At 44.0% G+C, this 22,955-nt stretch overlaps 1 protein-coding gene across 1 annotated transcript in view; it reads left to right on the top strand.

The window, feature by feature from the left end:
- TENT4A (terminal nucleotidyltransferase 4A) overlaps nucleotides 1-22,955 on the top strand; it is a 686,787-nt gene that overhangs the window by 208,915 nt on the left and 454,917 nt on the right. The window contains exon 6 of the mRNA XM_077491885.1: nucleotides 6,533-6,746. Coding sequence (XP_077348011.1) covers nucleotides 6,533-6,746 — 214 coding nt within the window. The remainder of the gene's footprint in view (nucleotides 1-6,532; nucleotides 6,747-22,955) is intronic.

Genomic DNA, 22,955 nt, shown 5'->3' with positions numbered 1-22,955 from the left:
CTTAAATGATTTTAGCAAATGGCTGCAATATAACAGTGAAAAAATGTAAGGGGGTCTGAATACTTTCCGTTCCCTCTGTGTGTATATATGTGTGTGTGTGTATGTATGTATGTATGTATGTATGTATGTATGTATGTATGTATGTATGTATATATATATATATATGTGGTGTGTGTGTATATGTATATATAATGCTTTTCATGTGACAACACTGAAGAAATTACACTTTGCTACAATGTAAAATATTGAGTGTACAGCTTGTATAACAGTGTAAATTTGCTGTCCCCTCAATCACACAGCCATTAATGTCTAAACCGTTGGCAACAAAAGTGAGTACACCCCTAAGTGAAAATGTTTAAATTGGCCCCAAAGTGTCAATGTATTGTGTGGCCACCATGATTTTCCAGCACTGCCTTAACCCTCTTGAGCATGGAGTTCACTAGCGCTTCACAGGTTGCCTCTTCCACTCCTCCATGATGACATCACAGAGCTGGTGGATGTTGGAAACCTTGCACTCCTCCACCTTCCGTTTGAAGCTGCCCCACAGATGCTCAATAGGGTTTAGGTGTGGAGACATGTTTGGCCAAGGACCTCTTCCCAACAACCCTGGCCATTGGTTATCGGGGTCTGCAGGCAGTTCTTATCAGATTCAGACCCCGACAACCAGCGGCCAGGGTTGTCGGAAAGAGGCCCTTGTCCTTATCAGCATGAGGGCATGCGGCCTGGTACAGTTCAGGAGGGGGGGGGCGCTCGCTTGTCCCCACCCCCTTTCCTGACCAGCCGGGCTGGGTGCTCGTATAAGGGTCTGCTATGAACTTTGGGGGACCCCCACGCCGTTTTTTTCGGCGTAGAGGTTCCCCTTTAAATCCATACCAAGCGACGAGGCTTTTGAGGTGTCAATCTCACTGATGGAGGCGGCGACATTCCCTTCCTTCGCTAGTCCCGTCTTCCTGGTCCCGGGCGGTAGATGTAATTGCGGTAACGCCACTCAATTAATGGTAATGGCTTTACCATGAGGGGAAGAGTTAATTACTTGTTACCCTCTAAAGTAACTGTGCTAAGTAACTCAGTTTATTTTAACTGAGTTACTTACATCACTGGTGACCAGTATAAAAAAGAGAGTGATGACACCAAATTTAACTCCCCTGCTCAACATTCACACCTGAGACCTGGTTTAGACATTAATGGCTATGTGTTGATTTATTTTGAGGGGACAGCAAATTTACACTGTTATACAAGCTGTACACTCACTACTTTACGCTGTAGCAAAGTGTAATTTCTTCAGTGTTGTCACATGAAAAGATATAAAAAAATATATAAAAAAAATGAGGGGTGTACTCACTTTTGAGAGATACTGTATGTGTGTGATTGAGATATATATAAATATATGTATGTATGTGTATATGTGTGTATATGTGTGTATATATGTATATATATATGTATATGTATGTGTATATATATATATATATATATATATATATATATATATATATATATATATATATATATATATATATATATATATATATATATATATATATATAATGTGTATATGTCTGACATACCCTGTCAGAATTTGATTTCTTGCCCATTTTTCAGAGAATATAAATAACACAAAAACTCCTTTCACTCATGGTTAGTGTTTGGCTAAAACCATTTATTATATACTTAATTAACTGTTAAGCTTTTTAAATCATGACTATAGAAGCTACCAAAATTACCTTGATCAAAAGTTTACAATTCTTAATACCCCCTTTAACATCAATGACAGCTTGAAGTCTTTTGTGGTATTTGTGGATGAGGAGATTGTAGAATGTTGGGGATGGCAAGAGGTAGACCTCTTTGCCTCAGAAAGCAACAAAGAGGTCACACTATTCTTCTCCCTCCATCTGCTGGATCAAGCCAGAGGGAGGGAATAGATGCTTTTACTCCAGTGAGACTGATGGCAGCAGTTCTCCAGAAATTTTTGACGGAATCAACGGACCTGATTCCTATAGCCCCATTTTTAGCCAAGGAGGCTGGCTATTTATCCTCAGTTTCCTCTCCCAGTCAGAAAAGATCTGATCTCCCAGGGTCCTATCTTTCACCCTCAGGTAGAGAACCTCAGCCTAATGGCCTGGTATCTAAGGAACAGTTGAGAGCTCAGGGATTTTTCTAAAAGAATAATTAAAACTTTTAAACTGTTGCAAGCCAGTAGCCAGAGCAATTTATAGCAAGGGATGGAGGTTTAGTTCCTGGTTGGTGGAACAGGGGCTGAAACAGCCTGGTATCCCGGCAGTCCTGGACCTTTTCCAAGCAGGGGCAGAGCTAGGCCATTAGCACGTTAAAAGTGCAGGCTGCCATTTTGAGTGTTTTTCTTCATATCTCACTACAGCAGGATCAATTTTGTTAAAAAATTTCTTCAAGGCCCTCTCCGTGTCCAGGCCGGTAAAAGTTAGAGCTTGCCCCACCGGGGATCTGACCTTGGTTCTCAAGACACTTAAAGGTAGTCTCAATCGGAACGTCTTGGTCCTTCCAACACCAAGCGTCTGTCGCTCAGGTGTGTAAAGCGGCGACCTGGTCGTCTGTCCACATGTTTACCAAGTTCTACAAGGTAGATGTTCAGTACATCGGCTGATGCCTGTTTTGGCCGCAAAGTTTTGCAGGCGGCCGTATGGTTGAATATGCAAAATATATTTCCTGTTTTTCTATAAAAAACAGTACTGTTATGTTAATGCACTGTTGCATTACTTATGCAGTTTTGGTGCGGTTTTGGGTAATCACTCCTGTTGCGGATACCCTGGGTTTTATGGTGGTTTGTCCACGCACTGCTGTTTTTTGTGGATAAAGTTTCACTAGTTCCCATTTGCCATGGTGGATGAAGTTTATGTTGTTTTTCCCACCCCTTGTTTGGCACTGCTTGGGGACGTCCCAATGGCTAAGAGAGGAACTATGTCGGTCAGTGAATACAAGAGAAAATCCTTTTCTCTGCAATTCACTGACCGACACAGCACCTGCACCTCCTTTTTATCTTTACATTATATGGCTTGTTGAGGTACTGAGGTCTGTCTGTCAGACTGGAGGGTTGTTGCCCAAGGGACCGCCCCCCTGGGCAGAACAGTTCTGAGTGTTGCAACTAATGCCTAGTATCTCCTAGTGATAGGGCAAACAACCCAATGGCTAAGAGGAGCTGTGTCGGTCTGTGAATTACAGAGAAAAGGATTTTACGGTGAGTACAAAAATATATATATATACTCTTTTGTTCGTTGACACAGCTCCATTAAATCTTGACCGTAGGGTTATCACGCCACCTTCAGGAGACGACTTGGCAGAACATGTAATACATGTGAAAACAGAACTGTACAGTTCTGCCCTCTGGCTGTAACCCCTCAGCCTGCTTCCTGCAGCTTAGTTTTTTTCTGCCTAGTGAAGAAGGACCTAGGCTCCCTGTCGCGACCATTGGTCCTGGGGATTTTTTTCTGTATTTTTGCCTTTTGCGCAGGATATTCATCCTATGATCTTCTATCAACAGTGCGTTCTATGAACACGTGTGCAGGCCCTAGCTACGCGCTGGGTTGGCCATGACATTCTCCTCAGGCTCCAGGGGCAGCCGGTGAGCCATATGCTCCGGGGCACACATATGACCAGACTACGTATGTCTTTGTTAGTGTGCCATGGCCAGCAGCCACACCGTACTGCTCGGGTGTGGGTCTGTGATGGGATGCCTTCTAAGTGCAGCTCTCCCTGTCTCAGCAGGACATAGCAGCTGGGCATTCCCTGGGATGTCGATTAGGGGGTGCCTCTTCTCCCTTTCTTTACCTGTCCCTGTATCCCTCCACCCCCCCCAATGGGGGAAGCTGCATAACTGGGCTGCGGTGCGGTGTATGTACCTGGGCCAGGGGTCCCCCGGGGGGGGGGGGGGCTCTGACCCTTAGCTGGGGGCTACGCTGGCTGTCTGTGTCCATGTGCTGTCATCTGTCTCTCTGGTGTCTGTGGGCTCTGAATGTGCTACCGCCATTAGCGCTGGCCACCACCATTTTCTGTTAGTCTCTGCATACAGCATGGCCGTCTGACATTTTCTGTTAGTCTCTGTGAGCGGCATGGCTGGCAGCCATTTTCTCGAAGTCAGGGGGTCATCTTCCTAGTGCTTTTTTTTTTATTTATTTTTTGAACTATACTGGAATGGCCGGCGGTTTTTCTCCCCAGCGCTGACCCCTGTGCCTCAGAACAGTGCGTTTTTTTTTTTTTTTTTTTAACTCATGGACACTTGTGAGCGGACACAGCGACAGCACGGCGCAGCACTCGGTCAGGGTGGTGAGTCCTGCAGTAGGGCCCCTCAGTCTGTTAGAAGCTAGGAAGGTGGGATTGAGCACCTTGTCCTAAGTCTCCAAGGGTGGCAGACAGGGCAAATCAGCATGGTGTCAGAAGCTGGCATTTCTTTCCCAGATCTCCCGGCAATTGCAACCGGCTTGCCTGCAAATAGTGCAGTGCCTTTGGAAGCTTTGCAATGTTATTGCACTGTAAATTGGAGAAGCAACAGTCTCCCCCAATCTGCATAGAACTGGCAGACCAGTTGGTGCGCGGCCTTAAGTATGTCTGCGATGCGGTCCTGGATACGCTTTGCCTTGTCCCATTCATTTTCGCTTTCTTTCTCTTCCTACGCGTCAACTAGATCCCCTGATCACCCGGCGGGTGATATCAATTAGGATTTAGGGTCAGGGTCTGCGTCGCCCCAGACAGCGCTAGGTAAGCGCCAGTACCGCTAACACCCACGCGCAAAGCATAAACCTCCCGTAGTGGTAAGGAATCTGAATAGATCAATATCTGATCTGATCAGATCTATACTAGCATCCCCAGCAGTTTAGGGTTCCAAAAAAACGCATTGTTAGCGGGATCAGCCCAGATACCTGCTGGCACCTGCGTTTTGCCCCTCCGCCCAGCCCACCCAAGTGCAGTATCGATCGATCACTGTCACTTACAAAACACTAAACACATAACTGCAGCGTTCGCAGTCAGGCCTAATCCCTGCGATCGCTAAGTTTTTTTTGGTAGCGTTTTATATTTAAATCCGGAAGGCAGTGCTTGGTTTTCAGGGTCTCGTACGTGGCTAGGCTCCCAAAAAGTCCCCCACATGTGGTATCCCCCTACTCGGGAGAAGCAGCAGAATTTATTTTGGGGTGTAATTTCACTTATGCCCATAGCATGTGTGAGCAATATATCATTTAGTGACAACTTTGTGCAAAAAAAAATATTTTAATATTCCTGCAACTTGTGGCAAAATATAAAATATTTCATGGACTCAACATGCCTCTCAGTAAATAGCTTGGGGTGTCTACTTTCCAAAATGGGGTCATTTTGGGGGGGGTTTTGTGCTATTTTGGCATTTTATGGCCTTCGAAACTGTGATGGGTAGTGAGGAGTGAAATCAAAAATTTGCACCCTTAGAAATCCTGAAGGCAGTGATTGGATTTCGGGGTGCCGTACACGGCTAGACTCCCAAAAAGTCCCACATATGTGGTATCCCCATACTCGGGAGAAGCAGCAGAATATATTTTGGGGTGCAATTCCACATATAACTATGGCATGTATGAGCAATATATCATTTAGTGACACATTTTTGTAAACTTTTATTTTTTGTGTCATTATTCAATCACTTGGGACAAAAAAAAATATTCAATGGGCTCAACATGCCCCTCAGCAATTTCCTTGGGGTGTCTACTTTCCAAAATGGGGTCATTTGGGGGGGGGGGGTTGTACTGCCCTGCCATTTTAGCACCTCAAGAAATAAGATAGGCAGTCATAAATTAAAAGCAGTGTAAATTCCAGAAAATGTACTGTAGTTTGTAGACGCTATAACTTTTGCGCAAACCAATATACGCTTATTGACATTTTTTTTTACTAAAGACATGTGGCTGAATAAATTTTGCCCTAAATGTATGACTAAAATTGAGTTTATTCGATTTTTCTTATAACAAAAAGTAGAAAATATCTTTATTTAATTTTTTTACTCAATTTTCAGTCTTTTTCCATTTATATCGCAAAAAATAAAAATCGCAGAGGCAATCAAATACCATCAAAAGAAAGCTCTATTTATGGGAAGAAAAGGACGCAAATTTCGTTTGGGTACAACATTGCATGACCGTGCAATTACCAGTTAAAGCAGTGCAGTGCGAAATTGTAAAAAGACTTCTGGTTCTTAGGCTGACAATTGGTCCGGGGCTGAAGTGGTTAAAGGAGGTGGTGTTTATTTTTTATTTTTTTTATCTTGGTTTTAAGACCATTTTCTGAGGCAACGGCATGTATAATATTGTGCAGCTTTTTTATTCATTCCCCCAAACAATTAGGGTAAAAATACCTGTGTAAATTGGGTACATTACATAGTCTGATTGAAAAGAGCCACAAGTTCATTCAGTTAATCCCACAGATTGAAATGATCAGGTCTACCATAGGTTGTTTAATTGGTTGCATAAATATAATTAGATGTAATAATCCTTTTGTAGTTCTTATGGGCCTTTTTCTATTTGAGATTTTAACTTTTTTAATTGTTTCAAAGTTGCACCCTAGAATTGATGCCAAAAGGACCAGCGAGAATCTTGGTCTGCTTCTGGTGGAGTTCTTTGAACTGTATGGAAGAAATTTTAATTACTTGGAAACTGGAATTAGGATTAGAAATGGAGGCGCTTACATTGCAAAGGAAGAAATCATGAAAGCTATGGCAAGTGGACCTAAGCCATCTATGCTCTGTATTGAGGATCCTTTGCTGCCCGGTAAGTAGAGTGGGCATGCTTTTTTATAAAGAGCTATAGTTTGAATGCAAGAATCTTCAAGTCCAGTCAGATATAAAGTTGTGTATCCATTAAAAAGGCACTCGTATGTATTTTAACTGTGTGCTACATGTTTTTTGCTTTAAGGTGAACTTTAACCACTTGCTTTCTGGCCATTTAAAAAAAAAAAATGTGGACGACTGTCACCTGAGAGCTAGAGGCTGTTTTAAAATGGCCTCCCCTTCATGCGCCTTGTGCACACCCTTTAATGCTGTGTCCATGGAAAATTGTCACTGTATCATGTGATCGCTGTGATCAATCACAACGATCACATTTGTAAACAAAGGCTGCAAAGTTGCATCCAGTCCAGTTTCCTCTCTCAGGCGTGAGAGCAAACTGTTTCCCCAATAATTGGCTTTGTTAGCAGAGCAGCGAGTCGGTGTCCCCGATTTTGTTAGTCACACCGGTGCAAACATAGAAAAATCTGCCCTAAACATGGTTGACAAGAAATCTTGTGAATGATATAGGGCAGGGGCCTCAAACTGGTGGCCCTCCAGCTGTTGCAAAACTACAAGTCCAATGAGGCATTGCAAGGCTGACAGTTACAAGCATGATTCCCACAGGCAGAGGCATGATGGGAATTGTTTTGCAACAGCTGGAGGGCCGCCAGTTTGAGACCCCTGATATAGGGATTGGAAATGTCGTTCAGACTCATGCAGCTCAACATGTTTTGCGCACTGAACACTTCTTCTATAGGAGCTTGTTGCTTGCTGATACTCTGGCAGGAAGACTCAATGAACTTCCACAGCCTTGTGGTAGTTGAGAACTAGAAGCTGACAGCCACCAAGGGATTGCATTTCTTTTGAGTTACACATATCTGTGTGTCTGATGCAGCTTTGTGGGATGAGCTGCTTTTTTAAAACCGTGGCAGCTAGTACGAGGAGAAGATCTGCTGTTATGGGGGGATTGGGGCAGTGGCTGCTGAAATCGGATGTAACATGTTCCCAAAGGCAAACTTCTCTAAGCCAGCAACAGTGTTGCTTATCACTGCCAAACCAGTTCCAGTGTTGCCAAGTCAGTGTAAAGTAAACACAAATGTTCTGATTGCCACTACACCTGTATAATGTCATTAGACCAGTGCAAGCCAGAATCTGTGTTCCTGATCACCGCCTGTGAAATAAAGTAGTGCAGCCAGCAACAGCGTCATGATCACCTTCACAACTAGTGCATTACTTTGCCTCTGCTTGCCACCTGTAATGACCCTGGTCTAGTGATTGACAGTTACTGTCTGCTGTCTTGATTGATCCTTTGACTGTTTTTTGACCATGTCACCAATTTAATTAACCCGTTTGCAGATCCAACTGACTTTGTTCCTGTAGGATACTAGTCAGTCATCCCGTGAGGACAGCTGTGCACTTGGAACCACATTTTTGTAAGCTAGGCTTGCTTGCCTTTATAGGAATGGGACTGTATTAGGTGACACTGCATTAACCAATATTCCCTGATCACTTCTACTGAAGCATGCATTACAGTATACCTATACCTTTTTTGATACAATATTGACTGAATTTTGCGATAATGGTACATAACCAGTCAAACATTAAAAGTCTCACACGAGGTATCCCCATACTCAAAAGTAGCAGAATGTGTTCTGGGGCTCATTCACGCTAGATGTTAAGGGACATGAAAATCCTATGGTTGAGCCATGCTTTCAGAGACCACAACTGATATCCCTTTTTGGCTGCAGAGGCAGTGGCCACTGGTGTACACATGATGTGGTGATTTGCACTGCAGCTGAAATTATACCCCCTGGTGCTTTTGGCAGGCGCTATTTTCTTCTGAATGCAGCACACTAGTGAGTGCTCCTGTGGGTTAAAGTGGGCAATTTGGAGGTAATACAATCCATATTCAAATCGTTACAAATCTATTGTGAACAAGCCCTTGGGGTTTATTTGTAATTATGTCGATGCTGTGTGTGTGAGCTTTCTTTTTTATAAAAAATAAAATTTCATTCTTTTCAGTTTTAGAAAAGCTTATGGCTAAAATTGATATTGTCAAAGCACTCGTCATACCGCTTAAAAATTACCTTGCAGTCATTGGTTGAACTCAATAGCCTTGTCTTTTTTTTTTTTTTTTTCAGTTAAACTAACTATAACCGTTTCCCTGTTCTAGCACTTTAGGTCCTTAACCACTTTCAGACCGGACCATTGTGCTGGTCAAAGACCAGACCACTTTTTGCGATTGGGCACTGCGTCGCTTTAACTGACAATTGCGCGGTCATGCGACGTGGCTCTCAAACAAAATTGACGTCCTTTGTTTCCCACAAATAGAGCTTTCTTTTGGTGGTATTTGATCACCCCTGCGGTTTTTATTTTTTACGCTATAAACAAAAATAGAGCGACAATTTTGAAAAAAACGCATTATTTACTTTTTGTTATAATAAATATCCCCCAAAAATATATAAAAAAATGTTTTCCCTCAGTTTAGGCCGATACGTATTCTTCTACATTTTTTTGGTAAAAAAATCGCAATAAGCGATTATTGATTGGTTTGCGCAAAAGTTATAGCGTTTACAAAATAGGGATAGTTTTATAGCATTTTTATTAATTTTTTTTTTTTTTTTTTTTACTAGTAATGGCTGCGATCAGCGATTTTTATTGTGACTGCGACATTGTGGGGGACCCATCGGACATTTTTGACACATTTTTGGGACCATTGTCATTTATACAGTAATCACTGCTATATAAATGCAGTGATTCCTGTGTAAATGACACTGGCAGTGAAAGGGTTAACCAGTGGGTGGCAGTGTAGGGGTTAAGTGTTCCTAGGGGTGTGTTACTAACTGTGGGGGGGTTGGGCTTTCATTTAGTGAACACTGATCTCTGCTCCAATCACATGGAGCAGAGATCAGCATCACTAGTTGCTAGGCAGAATGGAGAAATGCTGTTTACACTGCATTTCCTCCATTCAGTCGTCCCGTGAGACAATCGCTGGTATGCCCGCGGCAAACGAGTCCGCGGGTCCCGCGACCGGACTCACGGGGGTCCCGACCAGCGCAGGAGCGCGCGGCCGCCGGCGGCGCACTCCCGATGGCAGGGCGTTATTGAAGATTGGACGTACATGTAGGCCAATATGCCTGCCCGTGCCATTCTGTCGACGTACATCGTCGTGCGCTGGTCAGGAAGTGGTTAAAGCGAACCTTCAGTAATTTTTTTTTTTTTTTTTTTTTTCATCTTTACATCTATTGCCCTTTAACTTTAGATAGTAAAACATTTTTTCTGCCAGTAAATACCTTAAACAGCCCACTTCTTGTTTCTTGTCTGGTACAAAGCCTAGGCTTATGACATCAGGCAGAACTCTCTCGTTAGTTTGCCAGGTAGGGAAGGGAGGATGAGTTATAAGAGTGCCAATGAGAGCTGCAGCACTGGATGTGTGTCTCTGTGTAACTCCAGGAAGTGAACAGGCAGCAGCTTCAGCTGCCCACAGTTAAAATGGTTGCAGCCGACTCAGTGGAGAGCTTTCTGTAGCATATTTGGCAAGTACAGAATCACAGTATATATAATAAAATATGCAAAGTGGTTAAAGGGAAGCTTCAGAATGGAAAATGTTTTTTATTACAAATTATGTGAGCAGACTGCAGTTCCTATTTAAAAAATGTGATGGGTAGTCAGGAAATAAGATGCAAAATGTATGCCCCTTGATTGCCTGAAGGTTCTCCATGGATTTTGGGCTCCGTTATGCATCTAGGCAGCAAAAAAAACTCACTTGTGGCATCCCCATACACGAGGAATAGAAATGTTTTGGGGTATAGATTTAGGTACAGTGAGTGAGAAATAACTTGTTAAATGAGAACTTATGAAAATACATTTTATTTACTGTACAAATTTTTCAAAATAAGTGGCAAAATACAACTTAAAAACAAGATTAGGAGTATCACGTGTGCGATTTCCAAGGTTTGGATGAACTTTGCCCCTGACATTAATTGCTGTGACACACAGGATACAAACATTGTGTTAATAAGGCTATTTTCACACTGCTGCTATTGGATTTTGGATTTATTTTTCAGTGTAATTTTGTAGTGCAACTTGGATGTTATTTGCGTATTCTATAGCTGCCTTTTTCAACCAGGATGCCTTGGCAAAATGCCTAAAAATAGTTTACAAGCCAGTGGGTGGATCAAGTATGTATTTGTTACACAAAGCCACAGGTTTTCATTGTGCCCCATCACAACCTTCTAGCTGCCGGTATCCTAACAAAAAATGTCATCAGTTGATGAGAAGGCTGTCAGGCACCTGCACAGCATCCTTGTGCCCCTCCTCTACCTTGCTCTATCAACACTGGGGTCACATTAGCTGAGCGATGTGGCGAAACACTGGAGACTAGTCAGCTGGCCTCACCTGGTTACTAATACCTGCCTCATTAGTCCAGTTTACCGCCAGCCCTTTTTGGCTATTTAAACAGGTTTTCTCATTCCCTACATGCCCTTGCTTGGTCAATACCTCCAGTGTGTTCCTTCTTCTGCTCCTGTTATGACTCGGACTGGCTGACTTCTCTTCTGTAACCTCTTCCTGATTTTGCTCTTCACGTTGCTGACTCCTGGCTTCCTAATCCCGGCTTGGCTCAATACCTGCTCTGGCTTCCATACCCTGGCTCCTGTTTTTGACTACATTTCTTAACTGTTTTGCTATGTCATTTTAAAGGTGTCATTTTTTAACTGTTTTCTGTCTGTCTTGTTTATGGCTCCTGACATTTTGCTTTGGAAGAATAAATCACCACTAACAGATGATGCATTATATAAAACTTTTTTTTTTTTTTACGTTTTTAGAATGGTGAAATAAATATTGGGTGGTTTTGGATTCCACCTATTATAAATATGTATTAACCTGCCTATTCCTATAATTGGATAGTCTATCAAAGCTCTGATAATGTTAATGATGGTACAATAACAAGGTTAGCTATTAACATACACTGCTTTAACAAAGCAAGGGTCTCATTTATTTCCCAAGAAAGTAGGAATGCTAACCTAAAAACACTAAAGGAAAATACAGAGCATATAAAACAAAAGAACATAAATTATACTTTACATAAGGTCCTCCTCGAGATGCTGTCTTGGCTGAACTCAATGGAAAAAGAGTAACTCCAGCCAGTCAGTACTTTTAAAGCCCACCTAGACACCACCCACATAAAATCCCCATATCTAGCCATCTGTATCCAATAAAAATCTTTGAGGTCAACCTTCCTAATCACCAGTAAGTATATTCTTCTCTAGTCTATCTTTCAGGAAGCATGCTATAGTCTCCACTTGGGGCAGAAAATAGTCCATTAATAGGGATGAGCCGAACACCCCCCTCGGTTCGGTTCGCACCAGAACTTTCGAACGGACCCCAAATTCGAACGAACTTTAGAACCCCATTGAAGTCTATGGGACTCGAACGTTCAAAATTAAAAGTGCTAATTTTAACGGCTAATATGCAAGATACTGTCCTAAAAAGGGTTTGGGGACCTGGCTCCTGCCCCAGGGGACATAGGTCAATGCCCAAAATGTTTTTAAAAATGGCCGTTTTGGCGGGAGCACTGATTTTAATGACGATTAAAGTGAAAAAAAAAAGTGAAATATTCCTTTAAATATGGTGCCTGGGGGGTGTCTGTAGTATGCCTGTGAAGTGCCACGTGTTTCCCGTGTTTAGAACAGTCCCTGCACAAAATGACATTAAACGGAAATAACACCATTTAAAACTGCTTGCGGTTTTAATGTTATATCTGGTTCCTGCAATATGGTTGAAAATCATTGAGAAAAATGGCATGGGTAGCCCTCCCTGCCCTTTACCAGCCTATTTGGGTCTTGTATGCATATTAAGGGGAACCCTGTACCCATATTAAAAAAAGGAAATGCGTGTGGTCCCCAGGCCCTATATACTCAGAACAGCAGTATACAGGCGGTGCCAACAAGACAGGGACTGTGTAGGTTTGTTGTGTTAAGTTGAATCTGTTTGTAATTTTCAACTGGTACATTTTTAAAGTGTAGCTCCAGTCAAAAAAAATATTTTTAAGCTTTTTGGAAAACATAGGGAAGGGTTATCACCCCTGTATAATTTGTTTTGTCGTCCATCTTTTTTCATCTCGCTTCCGTTTGCAAGTAGGAGATGTTTGTAAATTGGATGTTTGAAAGTAGGGGCCTGCCCTATATGCTCTGCAGAAATGGCGGAACAAGGTGTTGGTTTTGCCACAACATTGTAAGCCCTCAAAGTGACTGTTGGTGGGCACTGGAGCGCCCTGCTGTGAACGATTATATCAAGAATTGTAATTACATGCCATTGTTGAACAGTGGTAGAAAAATTGACCTTTAGTGGTTGTGGTGCTGGTGCCACAACACTATAAGTCCTCACCGTTACTCTGGGTGGGCACAGGAAGGGGCCCTCCTGTGAAATATTATATCAAGAATTGTAATTACATGTCCCTGTTAAACGGGAGCAGAAAAATTGGGCCTTAGGCACTGGTGCTGTTGCCACCACACTGCAACCCCTGCCATATACTCTAGTTTTATTGCAGGAATTAGCCCTGCTGCAAAGCATTGCATCAAAAATTGTACTTAAACGCCCCTGTCAAACAGGGGCAGAAAAATTGTGCTGATGGCATCAACCAGAACCAGAAATGTTCTTCCAACATATCAGCGGATGAGGAAGAGGATAGACAATCAACATAACAGGACAGTCACTCAGCATCAGCAGTCTTGAAGGGATGTGATATTTCAAAAAAAAATATTCTGTTACATAAGCTTCAGGTGCTTGGTAGCTGTGGGTGATCCAAGACTGATTCATCTTGATGAAGATCAGTCGATCAACTGATTCGGTGGACAGGCGCACCCTGTGATCGGTAACAAAGCCACCAGCAGCACTGAAGGTGCGTTCCGAAAGAACGCTGGATGCAGGACAGGCCAGTAGCTCAATTGCATACTGTGCAAGCTCTGGCCAGTGATCCATCCTCAAGACCCAGTAAGCCAGAGGATTTTCGGTGGGAAAGGTGTCCAAGTCTGACCTTGCCCCTAGGTATTCCTGCACCATGTAAATCAGACGCTGGCGATGGGTGCTGGAACCGATCATACCTTGGGGCTGCGGACTAAATTGTCTGAAAGCATCGGTCAGACGGCCACCTTCTCCACCGCTCCTTCTGACCAATGCCTCAGCAACACGTTGTCCAGGACCAGGAGTCTGGGAACGCGTTGCACAGACCTTTCTGCAAGGCCTCCCGGAGATGTCTCATCCTCTGCTCCCTCTGCGATGGCAAGATAAGGTCGGCAACCTTACCCTTGTACCGTGGATCAAGGAGAGTGGCCAGCCAGTAATGGTCCCTCTCCTTGATCCGAAGAATACGAGGATCCTTCCGCAGGCTTTGCAGGATCAGGGAGGCCATGCAGCGTAGGTTAGCTGAGGCAATCCGTCCGGAGTCCTCTGGGTCACTAAGGACAACATGATCCGCAGCTACCTCCTCCCAGCCACGTACAAGTCCACGTGTTTCTTGGGACTGTAAATCATCCCTACAAGACTGCTGCTGCTGATGCTGAGTGCCAGCCTCCACCTCCATGCTGACACAATCATCCTCCTCTTCCTCCTCCTCATCCTCTTCCTGTGTGATGGGTGGCACACCAGGGACACTGTCTGGATAAAGAGGGCCTTGCGAGGCAAGGAAGTCCTCCTCTTCCTGCCTCTGTTCTGCCTCAAGTGCCCTGTCCATTATTCCACGCAGCGTATGCTCCAAGAGGTGGACAAGAGGTACAGTGTCACTGATGCATGCACTGTCACTGCTCACCATCCTTGTGGCCTCCTCAAACGGTGACAGGACAGTGCATGCATCCCTGATCATGCCCCACTGGCGTGGTGAGAAAAAACCAAGCTCCCCTGACCCTGCCCTGGTGCCGTAGTCGCACAGGTACTCATTGATGGCCCTCTGCTGCATGTGCAGCCACTGCAGCATGGCCAACGTTGAGTTCCACCTGGTGGGCATGTCACATATAAGGCGGTTCTTGGGCAGGTTCAACTCCTTTTGTAGCTCAGCCAGCCAAGCACAGGCATTAAATGATCGGCGGAAATGCACACAGACTTTCCTGGCCTGCTTCAGGACATCCTGTAAGCCGGGGTACCTGCCCAAGAACCGCTGCACCACCAGGTTAAGGACGTGAGCTACACAGGGCACATGGGTCAGTTGTCTGTCGGAGGGCAGAGAGGAGGTTGGTGCCATTGTCACAAACCACCATTCCTGGCCTAAGCTGGCGTGGCGTCAACCACCTCTCGGCCTGCCCCTGCAGAGCTGACAAAACATCCGCCCCAGTGTGGCTCCTGTCCCCCAAACAAACCAGCGCAAGCACGGCATGGCATCGTTTTGCCTGCGTACTTGCGTAGCCCCTGGAACGCCTACGAAGCACCGCTGATTCTGAGGACAGAGCACTGGAAGAGGCCATGGAGGAAGAAGAGGAGGGGGTGGAGGAGAGAGGTGTGTCACAACCAATAGTAGCCTTTTGGAGGCGTGGTGGCGGAACAACCTCCAACACTACTGCACCTTGTCCTGCATCCTTCCCAGCTGCCAGAAAAGTGACCCAATGGGCCGTGAAAGACAGGTAACGTCCCTGTCCATGCCTGCTGGACCATGAGTCAGCGGTAATATGCACCTTACCACTGACCGCCCTGTCCAGCGAGGCAAGGACATTGCCTTCCACATGCCGGTAGAGAGCCGGAATCGCCTTCCGTGAGAAAAAGTGGCGTTTGGGGACCTGCCACTGAGGAACCGCACATTGTACAAACTCACGGAAGGGGGCCGAGTCTACCAACTGAAAAGGTAGCAGTTGAAGTGCTAGTAATTTAGCCAAGCTAGCATTCAACCGCTGGGCATGTGGATGGCTGGGAGTGAACTTCTTTCGCCGGTCCAGCAGCTGGGGCAGGGACATTTGCCTGCTATAATCGGACGTGGGTGTACCGCTAGCAGAGTTCCCGGAAGCACTTGGCTGTGACACACCTAATTCTACACCTTCATTCCTCTCAGAGCAGGTTTCAGAGAGGACTGAAGGTCTAGTGGGGTTGGAGATGCCAGCTGATGAGGAGCAAGGAGAGGTCCGCTTTGTTCATTGGTGTGGGTCTTTGAGGTACGCTTGCCAACGAGCTGCATGGCAGGTCAACATATGTCTGGTCAAGCATGTGGTGCCTAAGCGGCTGATGTTTTGGCCACGTGAGATAAGCTTGAGACATATGTTGCAAATAGCAGCGGTGCGATCTGATGCACTCGTCTCAAAAAAGGCCCACACCAAAGAACTTTTAGAATAACGCACAGAGGCAGCGCCCTGCACAGGCAGAGCTCTGCGGTGTGATTCAGTCGGTGTGCTGCCCCTAAGCTGGCCCCCGGAGGGCATCCTGCCTCGTTGGAAATGTGCCTCCTCCTCCTCCTCCTCTCCTTCCAGGCACCCATGTGGAGTCAGTGCCCTCATCATCCCCTCCCTCTTCATCGCTGTAGCAAACCTGGCAGTATGCTGTTGCTTGTGGAACATGACTGCCAGATTGCTGTCCTTGAGCATCCCCTCTCTCTGCGCTCACGCTACTGCCTTCCTCTAGCTGAGTGTCATCATCAGAGCCCACATAACACTGGGCATCCTCCTGGAGCATGTACCCAACACTGTGCTCAGAGTTCAGGAGACTCCTCAGGAGGACGTGGTGGGTCTAGAGAAGGAGTCACTGATGATGACATTGAGAGGAGGGAAGACTATGCGTTGGCAGCTGCTTTGCTAGTACCCTGAGACTGGGTGAGAGAGGATGAGGAGGATGAAGAGGGCTTGGTCATCCACTCTACCAAGTCGTTGGCATGTTGCGGCTCAACATGTCCAGCTGCCGAAAAGGACAAGCGTGTCCCATGGCCACGTGCTGATGACAATGCACCGCGTCCACGACCAGCACTGTTGTCTCTAGACACAGAGCCTGCTTGCCCTCTTTTATCGGCTCGCGCCTGTCTGCCTCTCCTTGCTGGCCTTCCAGACATGGTAATGGCCTGAAGGGAGTTGGGTAAAAAAGCAGTTGGGTAGTGTATATTGTGCTAGAGGCACACAACACCCACTAACTCCTGCAGATGCCTTTATTATAGAACACCAGAGGTAAAGGGGTATATACAGATGTATATGCTGTGCTGGAGGCACACACAACTTCCAATAACTCCTGCAGATGGCAAGTGGGCTCAAATAGAGAACAGCTATGTAGGTGGATATAGCGGTATGTACTGGGTACAGAGCACACAGACAGCACGCACTAGCTCCTAACACTACTGACTGCAATCTCTATTATAAAAGATAGATCACTAGCTATATAGGTGAGGTGAATATAGCGGTGTATACTGTGGTCAGGGCACGCAGACAACCACTACACAACAGCAAGATCGAAAATCGGCCGAAAACGATCGGTGTGTACTGTGTTGAAGGTACACAGAACACCCACTGCTTCAGACGCCAGCACACTACACAAGGCTGCCGCGCTGGCGGCCTTATATAGTGTGGGGCGTGCACTACACAGCCTGAGCTATGATTGGCCACAGGCATCCTGCCTGTGGCCAATCATGGCTCTCCTCGCTGCTGGCGCTGCGATTGGCCAAGCATGCGGGGTCACAGTGCATGCTTGGCTAATCATGAGCCAGCAATGCACTGCGCCATCGCAGTGCATTGTGGGCCGTGAGCGCCACACGAATTTGGCGCGAACGGACCAAAATGTTCAGACTTCGCCGAACGGACAAACAGCCGATGTTCGAGTCGAACGTATGTTCGACTCGAACACGAAGCTCATCCCTATCCATGAATCACGGGTTCTGACCCGGGGCATCTTTCAGTAACAGCTAGTTTTTTATGTTAACTCAGGAAATCAGTCCTTTTAACAGCAGCTGAGCTGACCCTTGAAGCTTTTGTTTGCAGGCATGGTAATCAGGCCCTTCAATCTTCAGTACACTGGGTGGTTTAAAGCCAAGCTTTACCCCCTCACCAGGGGGCATGACTCCCAGATGAAGGTTCTGATATGCATTCTTCAGTTACGTAGCCCTGATGGGTAATGGCATTTCATGCTGTCCCAACAGTGTGGAGGCTAGGTGTAACTAGATTTCATAGTTCAGAGACATCTTATATTAGGAAATAAAACATAAAACTGCCTTCCATCATCTCCTTTCTGGTGTCTTCACGATGTGGTGCAATACAGGCAAGGGGTGTCCATTCACTCACCATTCACCAACACACAACCAGAGCCACGTATCAACCAGATTTCAGATGTAGAACCTCGAGGAGGGCCTTACTCACCAATATTACTAACTGAATACATGTATGTCAAACTAACACAAAAATCAAGCAATTACCATAATATATACAAATATATGTGACCCACCAAATTAAGCATCCCACTCCCAACCTCCTATAACCCTTCTTTGTATAAACTGAATGAAACAGAGCTATCTGAAATAAATCTGCTATAAAGGTGTACCACATCCCCAGAAAGATAGAAAAATTGAGAAACCCCCTAGATGTGGGACTTTATAGGTACTACCATATTCACATACATAGGAAAATATGTAAACAAATGTATTATACAAATACATAGTTACAATATCACAGAAACATATAAATAATTAAGGATGCATAAGAATACACAAAAAATCATGGACAGGTGTAAGGTCTCTTTGTACGAGCGCTTAACTCTTACGAAGAGACCTGTCAATTTGTCCCTCAACTTGCATAGATAAATGCAAGACCTTCCTATATAAATGTCGAGTCCAACAACACATACTCATCATTGCTGCAGATTTGTCATTGGTTCAAGTTGGTAATACTACAATGGGATGTATCAAATCATTTAAAATACAGTTGGTCCTACGGGAATGCCCAAATATTAACTCCCACCAATACCTTCTAGCATCATTCTCTAGATGATGCACTACCACCTCTGTTTTATTCTGATCATGATAGATGACTATAGTAGAAAACAAAAACAGCCACACTATGTGAATAACAATAAAAATAATTGTGTAAAAGTGTTTGAATTAATAATGTGAAGAAAACAATCTTTTTGTAAATGGTGTCTCAAAAGGATGAAAAGCTGATGATTCAAAGTACACCTTCCACCGTGATAAAAGGATGTATGCTTACCAGATGGCTAGACTGCACCTTATAGGAGCCTAGCAAAGTGTGGGTTCAATACAGCATGAGGGATCGATCCACCAGATACATGCAGAGTGATGACATCAACTGCGCCGGTTATTCCATCTCTTTTGCGTGCGATTAAAATGTAAAAAAGGAAAGTTTGCCAAATAGTATAAAAACTGAGTGGTCTATTTGAAATCATACAATGTAACAAGTCCAACAATAGAGTAAAAAACCCTGGATAAAAAGCAATCTGCAGCTCACAAGGTAGATTAGCATGGTGTGACTAGACATGGACTCCACCCTACTAGTTTCATCATAACTGACATAACCACGATATTTAGTCCGAGGGAAGAGTACAGCTGATCACAGTGCACTAATCACCTAATTAAGATAAACACCATGGGAATAAAATAAGTAATTGGTAATTGTTAGATGATTAGTGCACTTTGATCAGCTGCACTCTTACCACGTTGGACTTGGATTCATTAGCGTGTATGTTGACATGGACTCCACGCCCCTGATGACGTCAGTTATGGTGAAACTAGTAGGGTGGAGTCCATGCCTAGTCACACCACACATTTTAACCACTTATGGACCACCCACCATCATTATACGTTGGTACTTTGAAGAGCGATATTGTTATAGCAGCAGCTAGCTACCGTAACAACGGTATCCTCTTCAGCGGGCGGTCTGCTTTCAGATAAGTGGTCTCTATGGCGGATTCTCCACAAAATCACTTTTATTGGCGTCAGAAGAGGGGCCCCCCTCCTGCTGTGTTGCGGTGCCCTCTGCCGCTTACCAGAGCTGCCGGCAGTGGTGGAGGCGATCGAGTCCTTCTCCCTGTTAGGTATGGAGACGAGTGAGGGGAAGATGGCCCCCACCCGTTTCCATACCATTGCAGGGCATACCATTTGTTTTTTAAAGAATGGTGTAAAAAATAAAAGGTAAAATAAATTAAAAAAGCTTGTGTGCAGAAGCGAACACATATGTGAGCAGTGCCTGCATATGGTCAAACCACACATGTGAGGTATCACTGCGATCATGAGAGCAATAATTCTAGCCCTAGACCTTCTAACTCAAAACCTGCAACCTGTAGAATTTTTCTAAACATCGTCTATGGAGATTTTTAACCACTTCAGCCCTGGAAGGATTTACTCCCTTCCTGGCCAGAGCACTTTTTGTGATACAGCACTGCGTTGCTTTAATTGACAATTGCACAGTCATGTGCCAATGCACCCAAACAAGATTGACATTCTTTTTTTCCCCACAAATCAAGCTTTCTTTTTGGCGGTATTTGATCCCCTCTGGTTTTTATTTTTTGTGCTATAAACAAAGCGACAATTTTGAAAAACAATTTTGTTACTTTTTGCTATAATATCCCCCATAAATATATAAAAAAATATTTTTTCTCAGCTTAGGCAGATTTGTATTCTACATATTTGGTAAAAAAAAATCGCAATAAGTGCTTACTGGTTTGCACAAAAGTTATAGCGTTTACAAAATAGGGGATAGATCTATAGAATTTTTTTTTTCATTTTTTATTAGTAATGGTAGGAGTCTGCTATTTGTATCATGACTGTGACATTATGGCAGCCATATCGGACGCTTTTGACAACATTTTGGAACTATTGTTATTTATACAGCGATCAATGCTATGAAAATGCACGGATTACTGTGTAAATGGCAGGGAAGGGGTTAAACACTAGGGTGCAATCAAGGAAGTAAAATGTGTCCTAGGTCCTAACATAATAAATATACAGTGCCTTGCGAAAGTATTTGGCCCCCTTGAACTTTTCAACATTTTGCCACATTTCAGGCTTCTAACATAAAGATATAAAATTCTAATTTTTTGTGAAGAATCACCAAGTGGGACACAATTGTGAAGTGGAACTAAATCTATTAGATAATTTAAACTTTTTTAGCAAATAAAAAACAAGTGGTGCGTGCAAAATTATTCGGCCCCTTTACTTTCAGTGCAGCAAACTCACTCCAGAAGTTCAGCGAGGATCTCTGAATGATCCAATGTTGTCCTAAATGACTGATGGTGATAAATAGAATCCACCTGTGTGTAATCAAGTCTCTGTATAAATGCACCTGCTCTGTGATAGTCTCAGGGTTCTGTTGAAAGCGCAGAGAGCATCATGAAGACCAAGGAACACACCAGGCAGGTCCGTAATACTGTTGTGGAGAAGTTTAAAGCCGGATTTGGATACAAAAAGATTTCCCAAGCTTTAAACATCCCAAAGAGCACTGTGCAAGCGATCATTTTGAAATGGAAGGAGTATCGGACCACTGCAAATCTACCAAGACCTGGCCGTCCCTCTAAACTTTCAGCTCAGACAAGGACAAGACTGATCAGAGATGCAGCCAAGAGGCCCATGATCACTCTGGATGAACTGCAGAGAACTACAGCTGAGGTGGGAGAGTCTGTCCATAGGACAACAATCAGTCGTACACTGCACAAATCTGGCCTTTATGGAAGAGTGGCAAGAAGAAAGCCATTTCTCAAAGATATCCATAAAAAGTCTCGCCTAAAGTTTGCCACAAGCCACCTGAGAGACACACCAAACATGTGGAAGAAGGTGCTCTGGTCAGATGAAACCAAAATCAAACTTTTTGCCCACAATGCAAAACTATGTTTGGCGTAAAAGCAACACAGCTCATCACCCTCAACACACCATCCCCACTGTCAAACATGGTGGTGGCAGCATCATGGTTTGGGCCTGCTTTTCTTCAGCAGGGACAGGGAAGATGGTTAAAATTGAGGATAAGATGGATGCAGCCAAATACAGGACCATTCTGGATGAAAACCTGTTGGAGTCTGCAAAAGACCTGAAACTGGGACGGAGATTTATCTTCCAACAAGACAATGATCCCAAACATACAGCAAAATCTACAAAGGAATGGTTCACAAATAAATGTATCCAGGTGTTAGAATGGCCAAGTCAAAGTCCAGACCTGAATCCAATCGAGAATCTGTGGAAAGAGCTGAAAACTGCTGTTCAAACGCTCTCCATCCAACCTCACTGAGCTCACGCTGTTTTGCAAGGAAGAATGGGCAAGAATTTCAGTCTCTCGATGTGCAAAACTAATAGAGACATACCCCAAGCGACTTGCAGCTGTAATCGCAGCAAAAGGTGGCTCTACAAAGTATTAACGCAAGGGGGCTGAATAATTTTGCACGCCCCACTTTTCATTTTTTTATTAGTTAAAAAAGTTTCAAAAATCCAATAGATTTCGTTCCACTTCACAATTGTCCCACTTGTTGGTGATTCTTCACAAAAAATAAAAATGTTATATCTTTGTTTGAAGCCTGAAATGTGGCAAAAGGTTGAAAAGTTCAAGGGGGCCGAATACTTTCGCAAGGCACTGTAGGTAAGTTGGGAGGCAATTTTAGTAATTGTATAAATTTGGGTGGCCTGCAAAGATGCCTTGGCTATCCGCGGATGGGAGTTTTGCCAGATAGAGGACACAATAGACTCTATTTTCAGGAATAACTTCTTAGGGAGATAAACCCGAGCAGCTGTAAAGCAATATAGGAATTTAGGGAGGAAAATCATTTTGAAGACGATACTTCCTATTAAGTTGAAAGGGAGGGTTTCCCATGATTGGAGTTTGTCTACCATCTGTTTTGTAATAAGGGCAATATTTAACCACTTCAGCCCCGGACCAATAAACACCTTAAGGACCAGAGGTCTTTTTCCAATTTCGCACTGCGCTGCTTTAACTGGTAATTGCGCGGTCATGCAATATTGCACCCAAACGAAATTTGCTTCCTTTTCTTCCCACAAATAGAGCTTTCTTTTGATGGTATTTGATTGCCTCTGCGATTTTTTTTTTTTTTTTTGCGATATAAATGGAAAGAGCGAAAATTTTGAAAAAATTATATTTTCTTATTTTTGTTATAAGAAAAATCGAATAAACTAAATTTTAGTCATACATTGAGGGCAAAATTTATTCAGCCACATGTCTTTAGTAAAAAAATGTCAAGCGTATATTTTTTGGTTTGCGCAAAAGTTATAGCGTCTACAAACTAGAGTACATTTTCTGGAATTTACACAGCT

This window comes from Lithobates pipiens, unplaced genomic scaffold (assembly GCF_037356315.1).
Source record: "Lithobates pipiens isolate NorthernLeopardFrog02 unplaced genomic scaffold, aLitPip1_a1.2 Scaffold_19, whole genome shotgun sequence".
NCBI classification, from domain to species: domain Eukaryota; kingdom Metazoa; phylum Chordata; class Amphibia; order Anura; family Ranidae; genus Lithobates; species Lithobates pipiens.
This window is presented reverse-complemented; position numbering and strand designations above follow the sequence as displayed.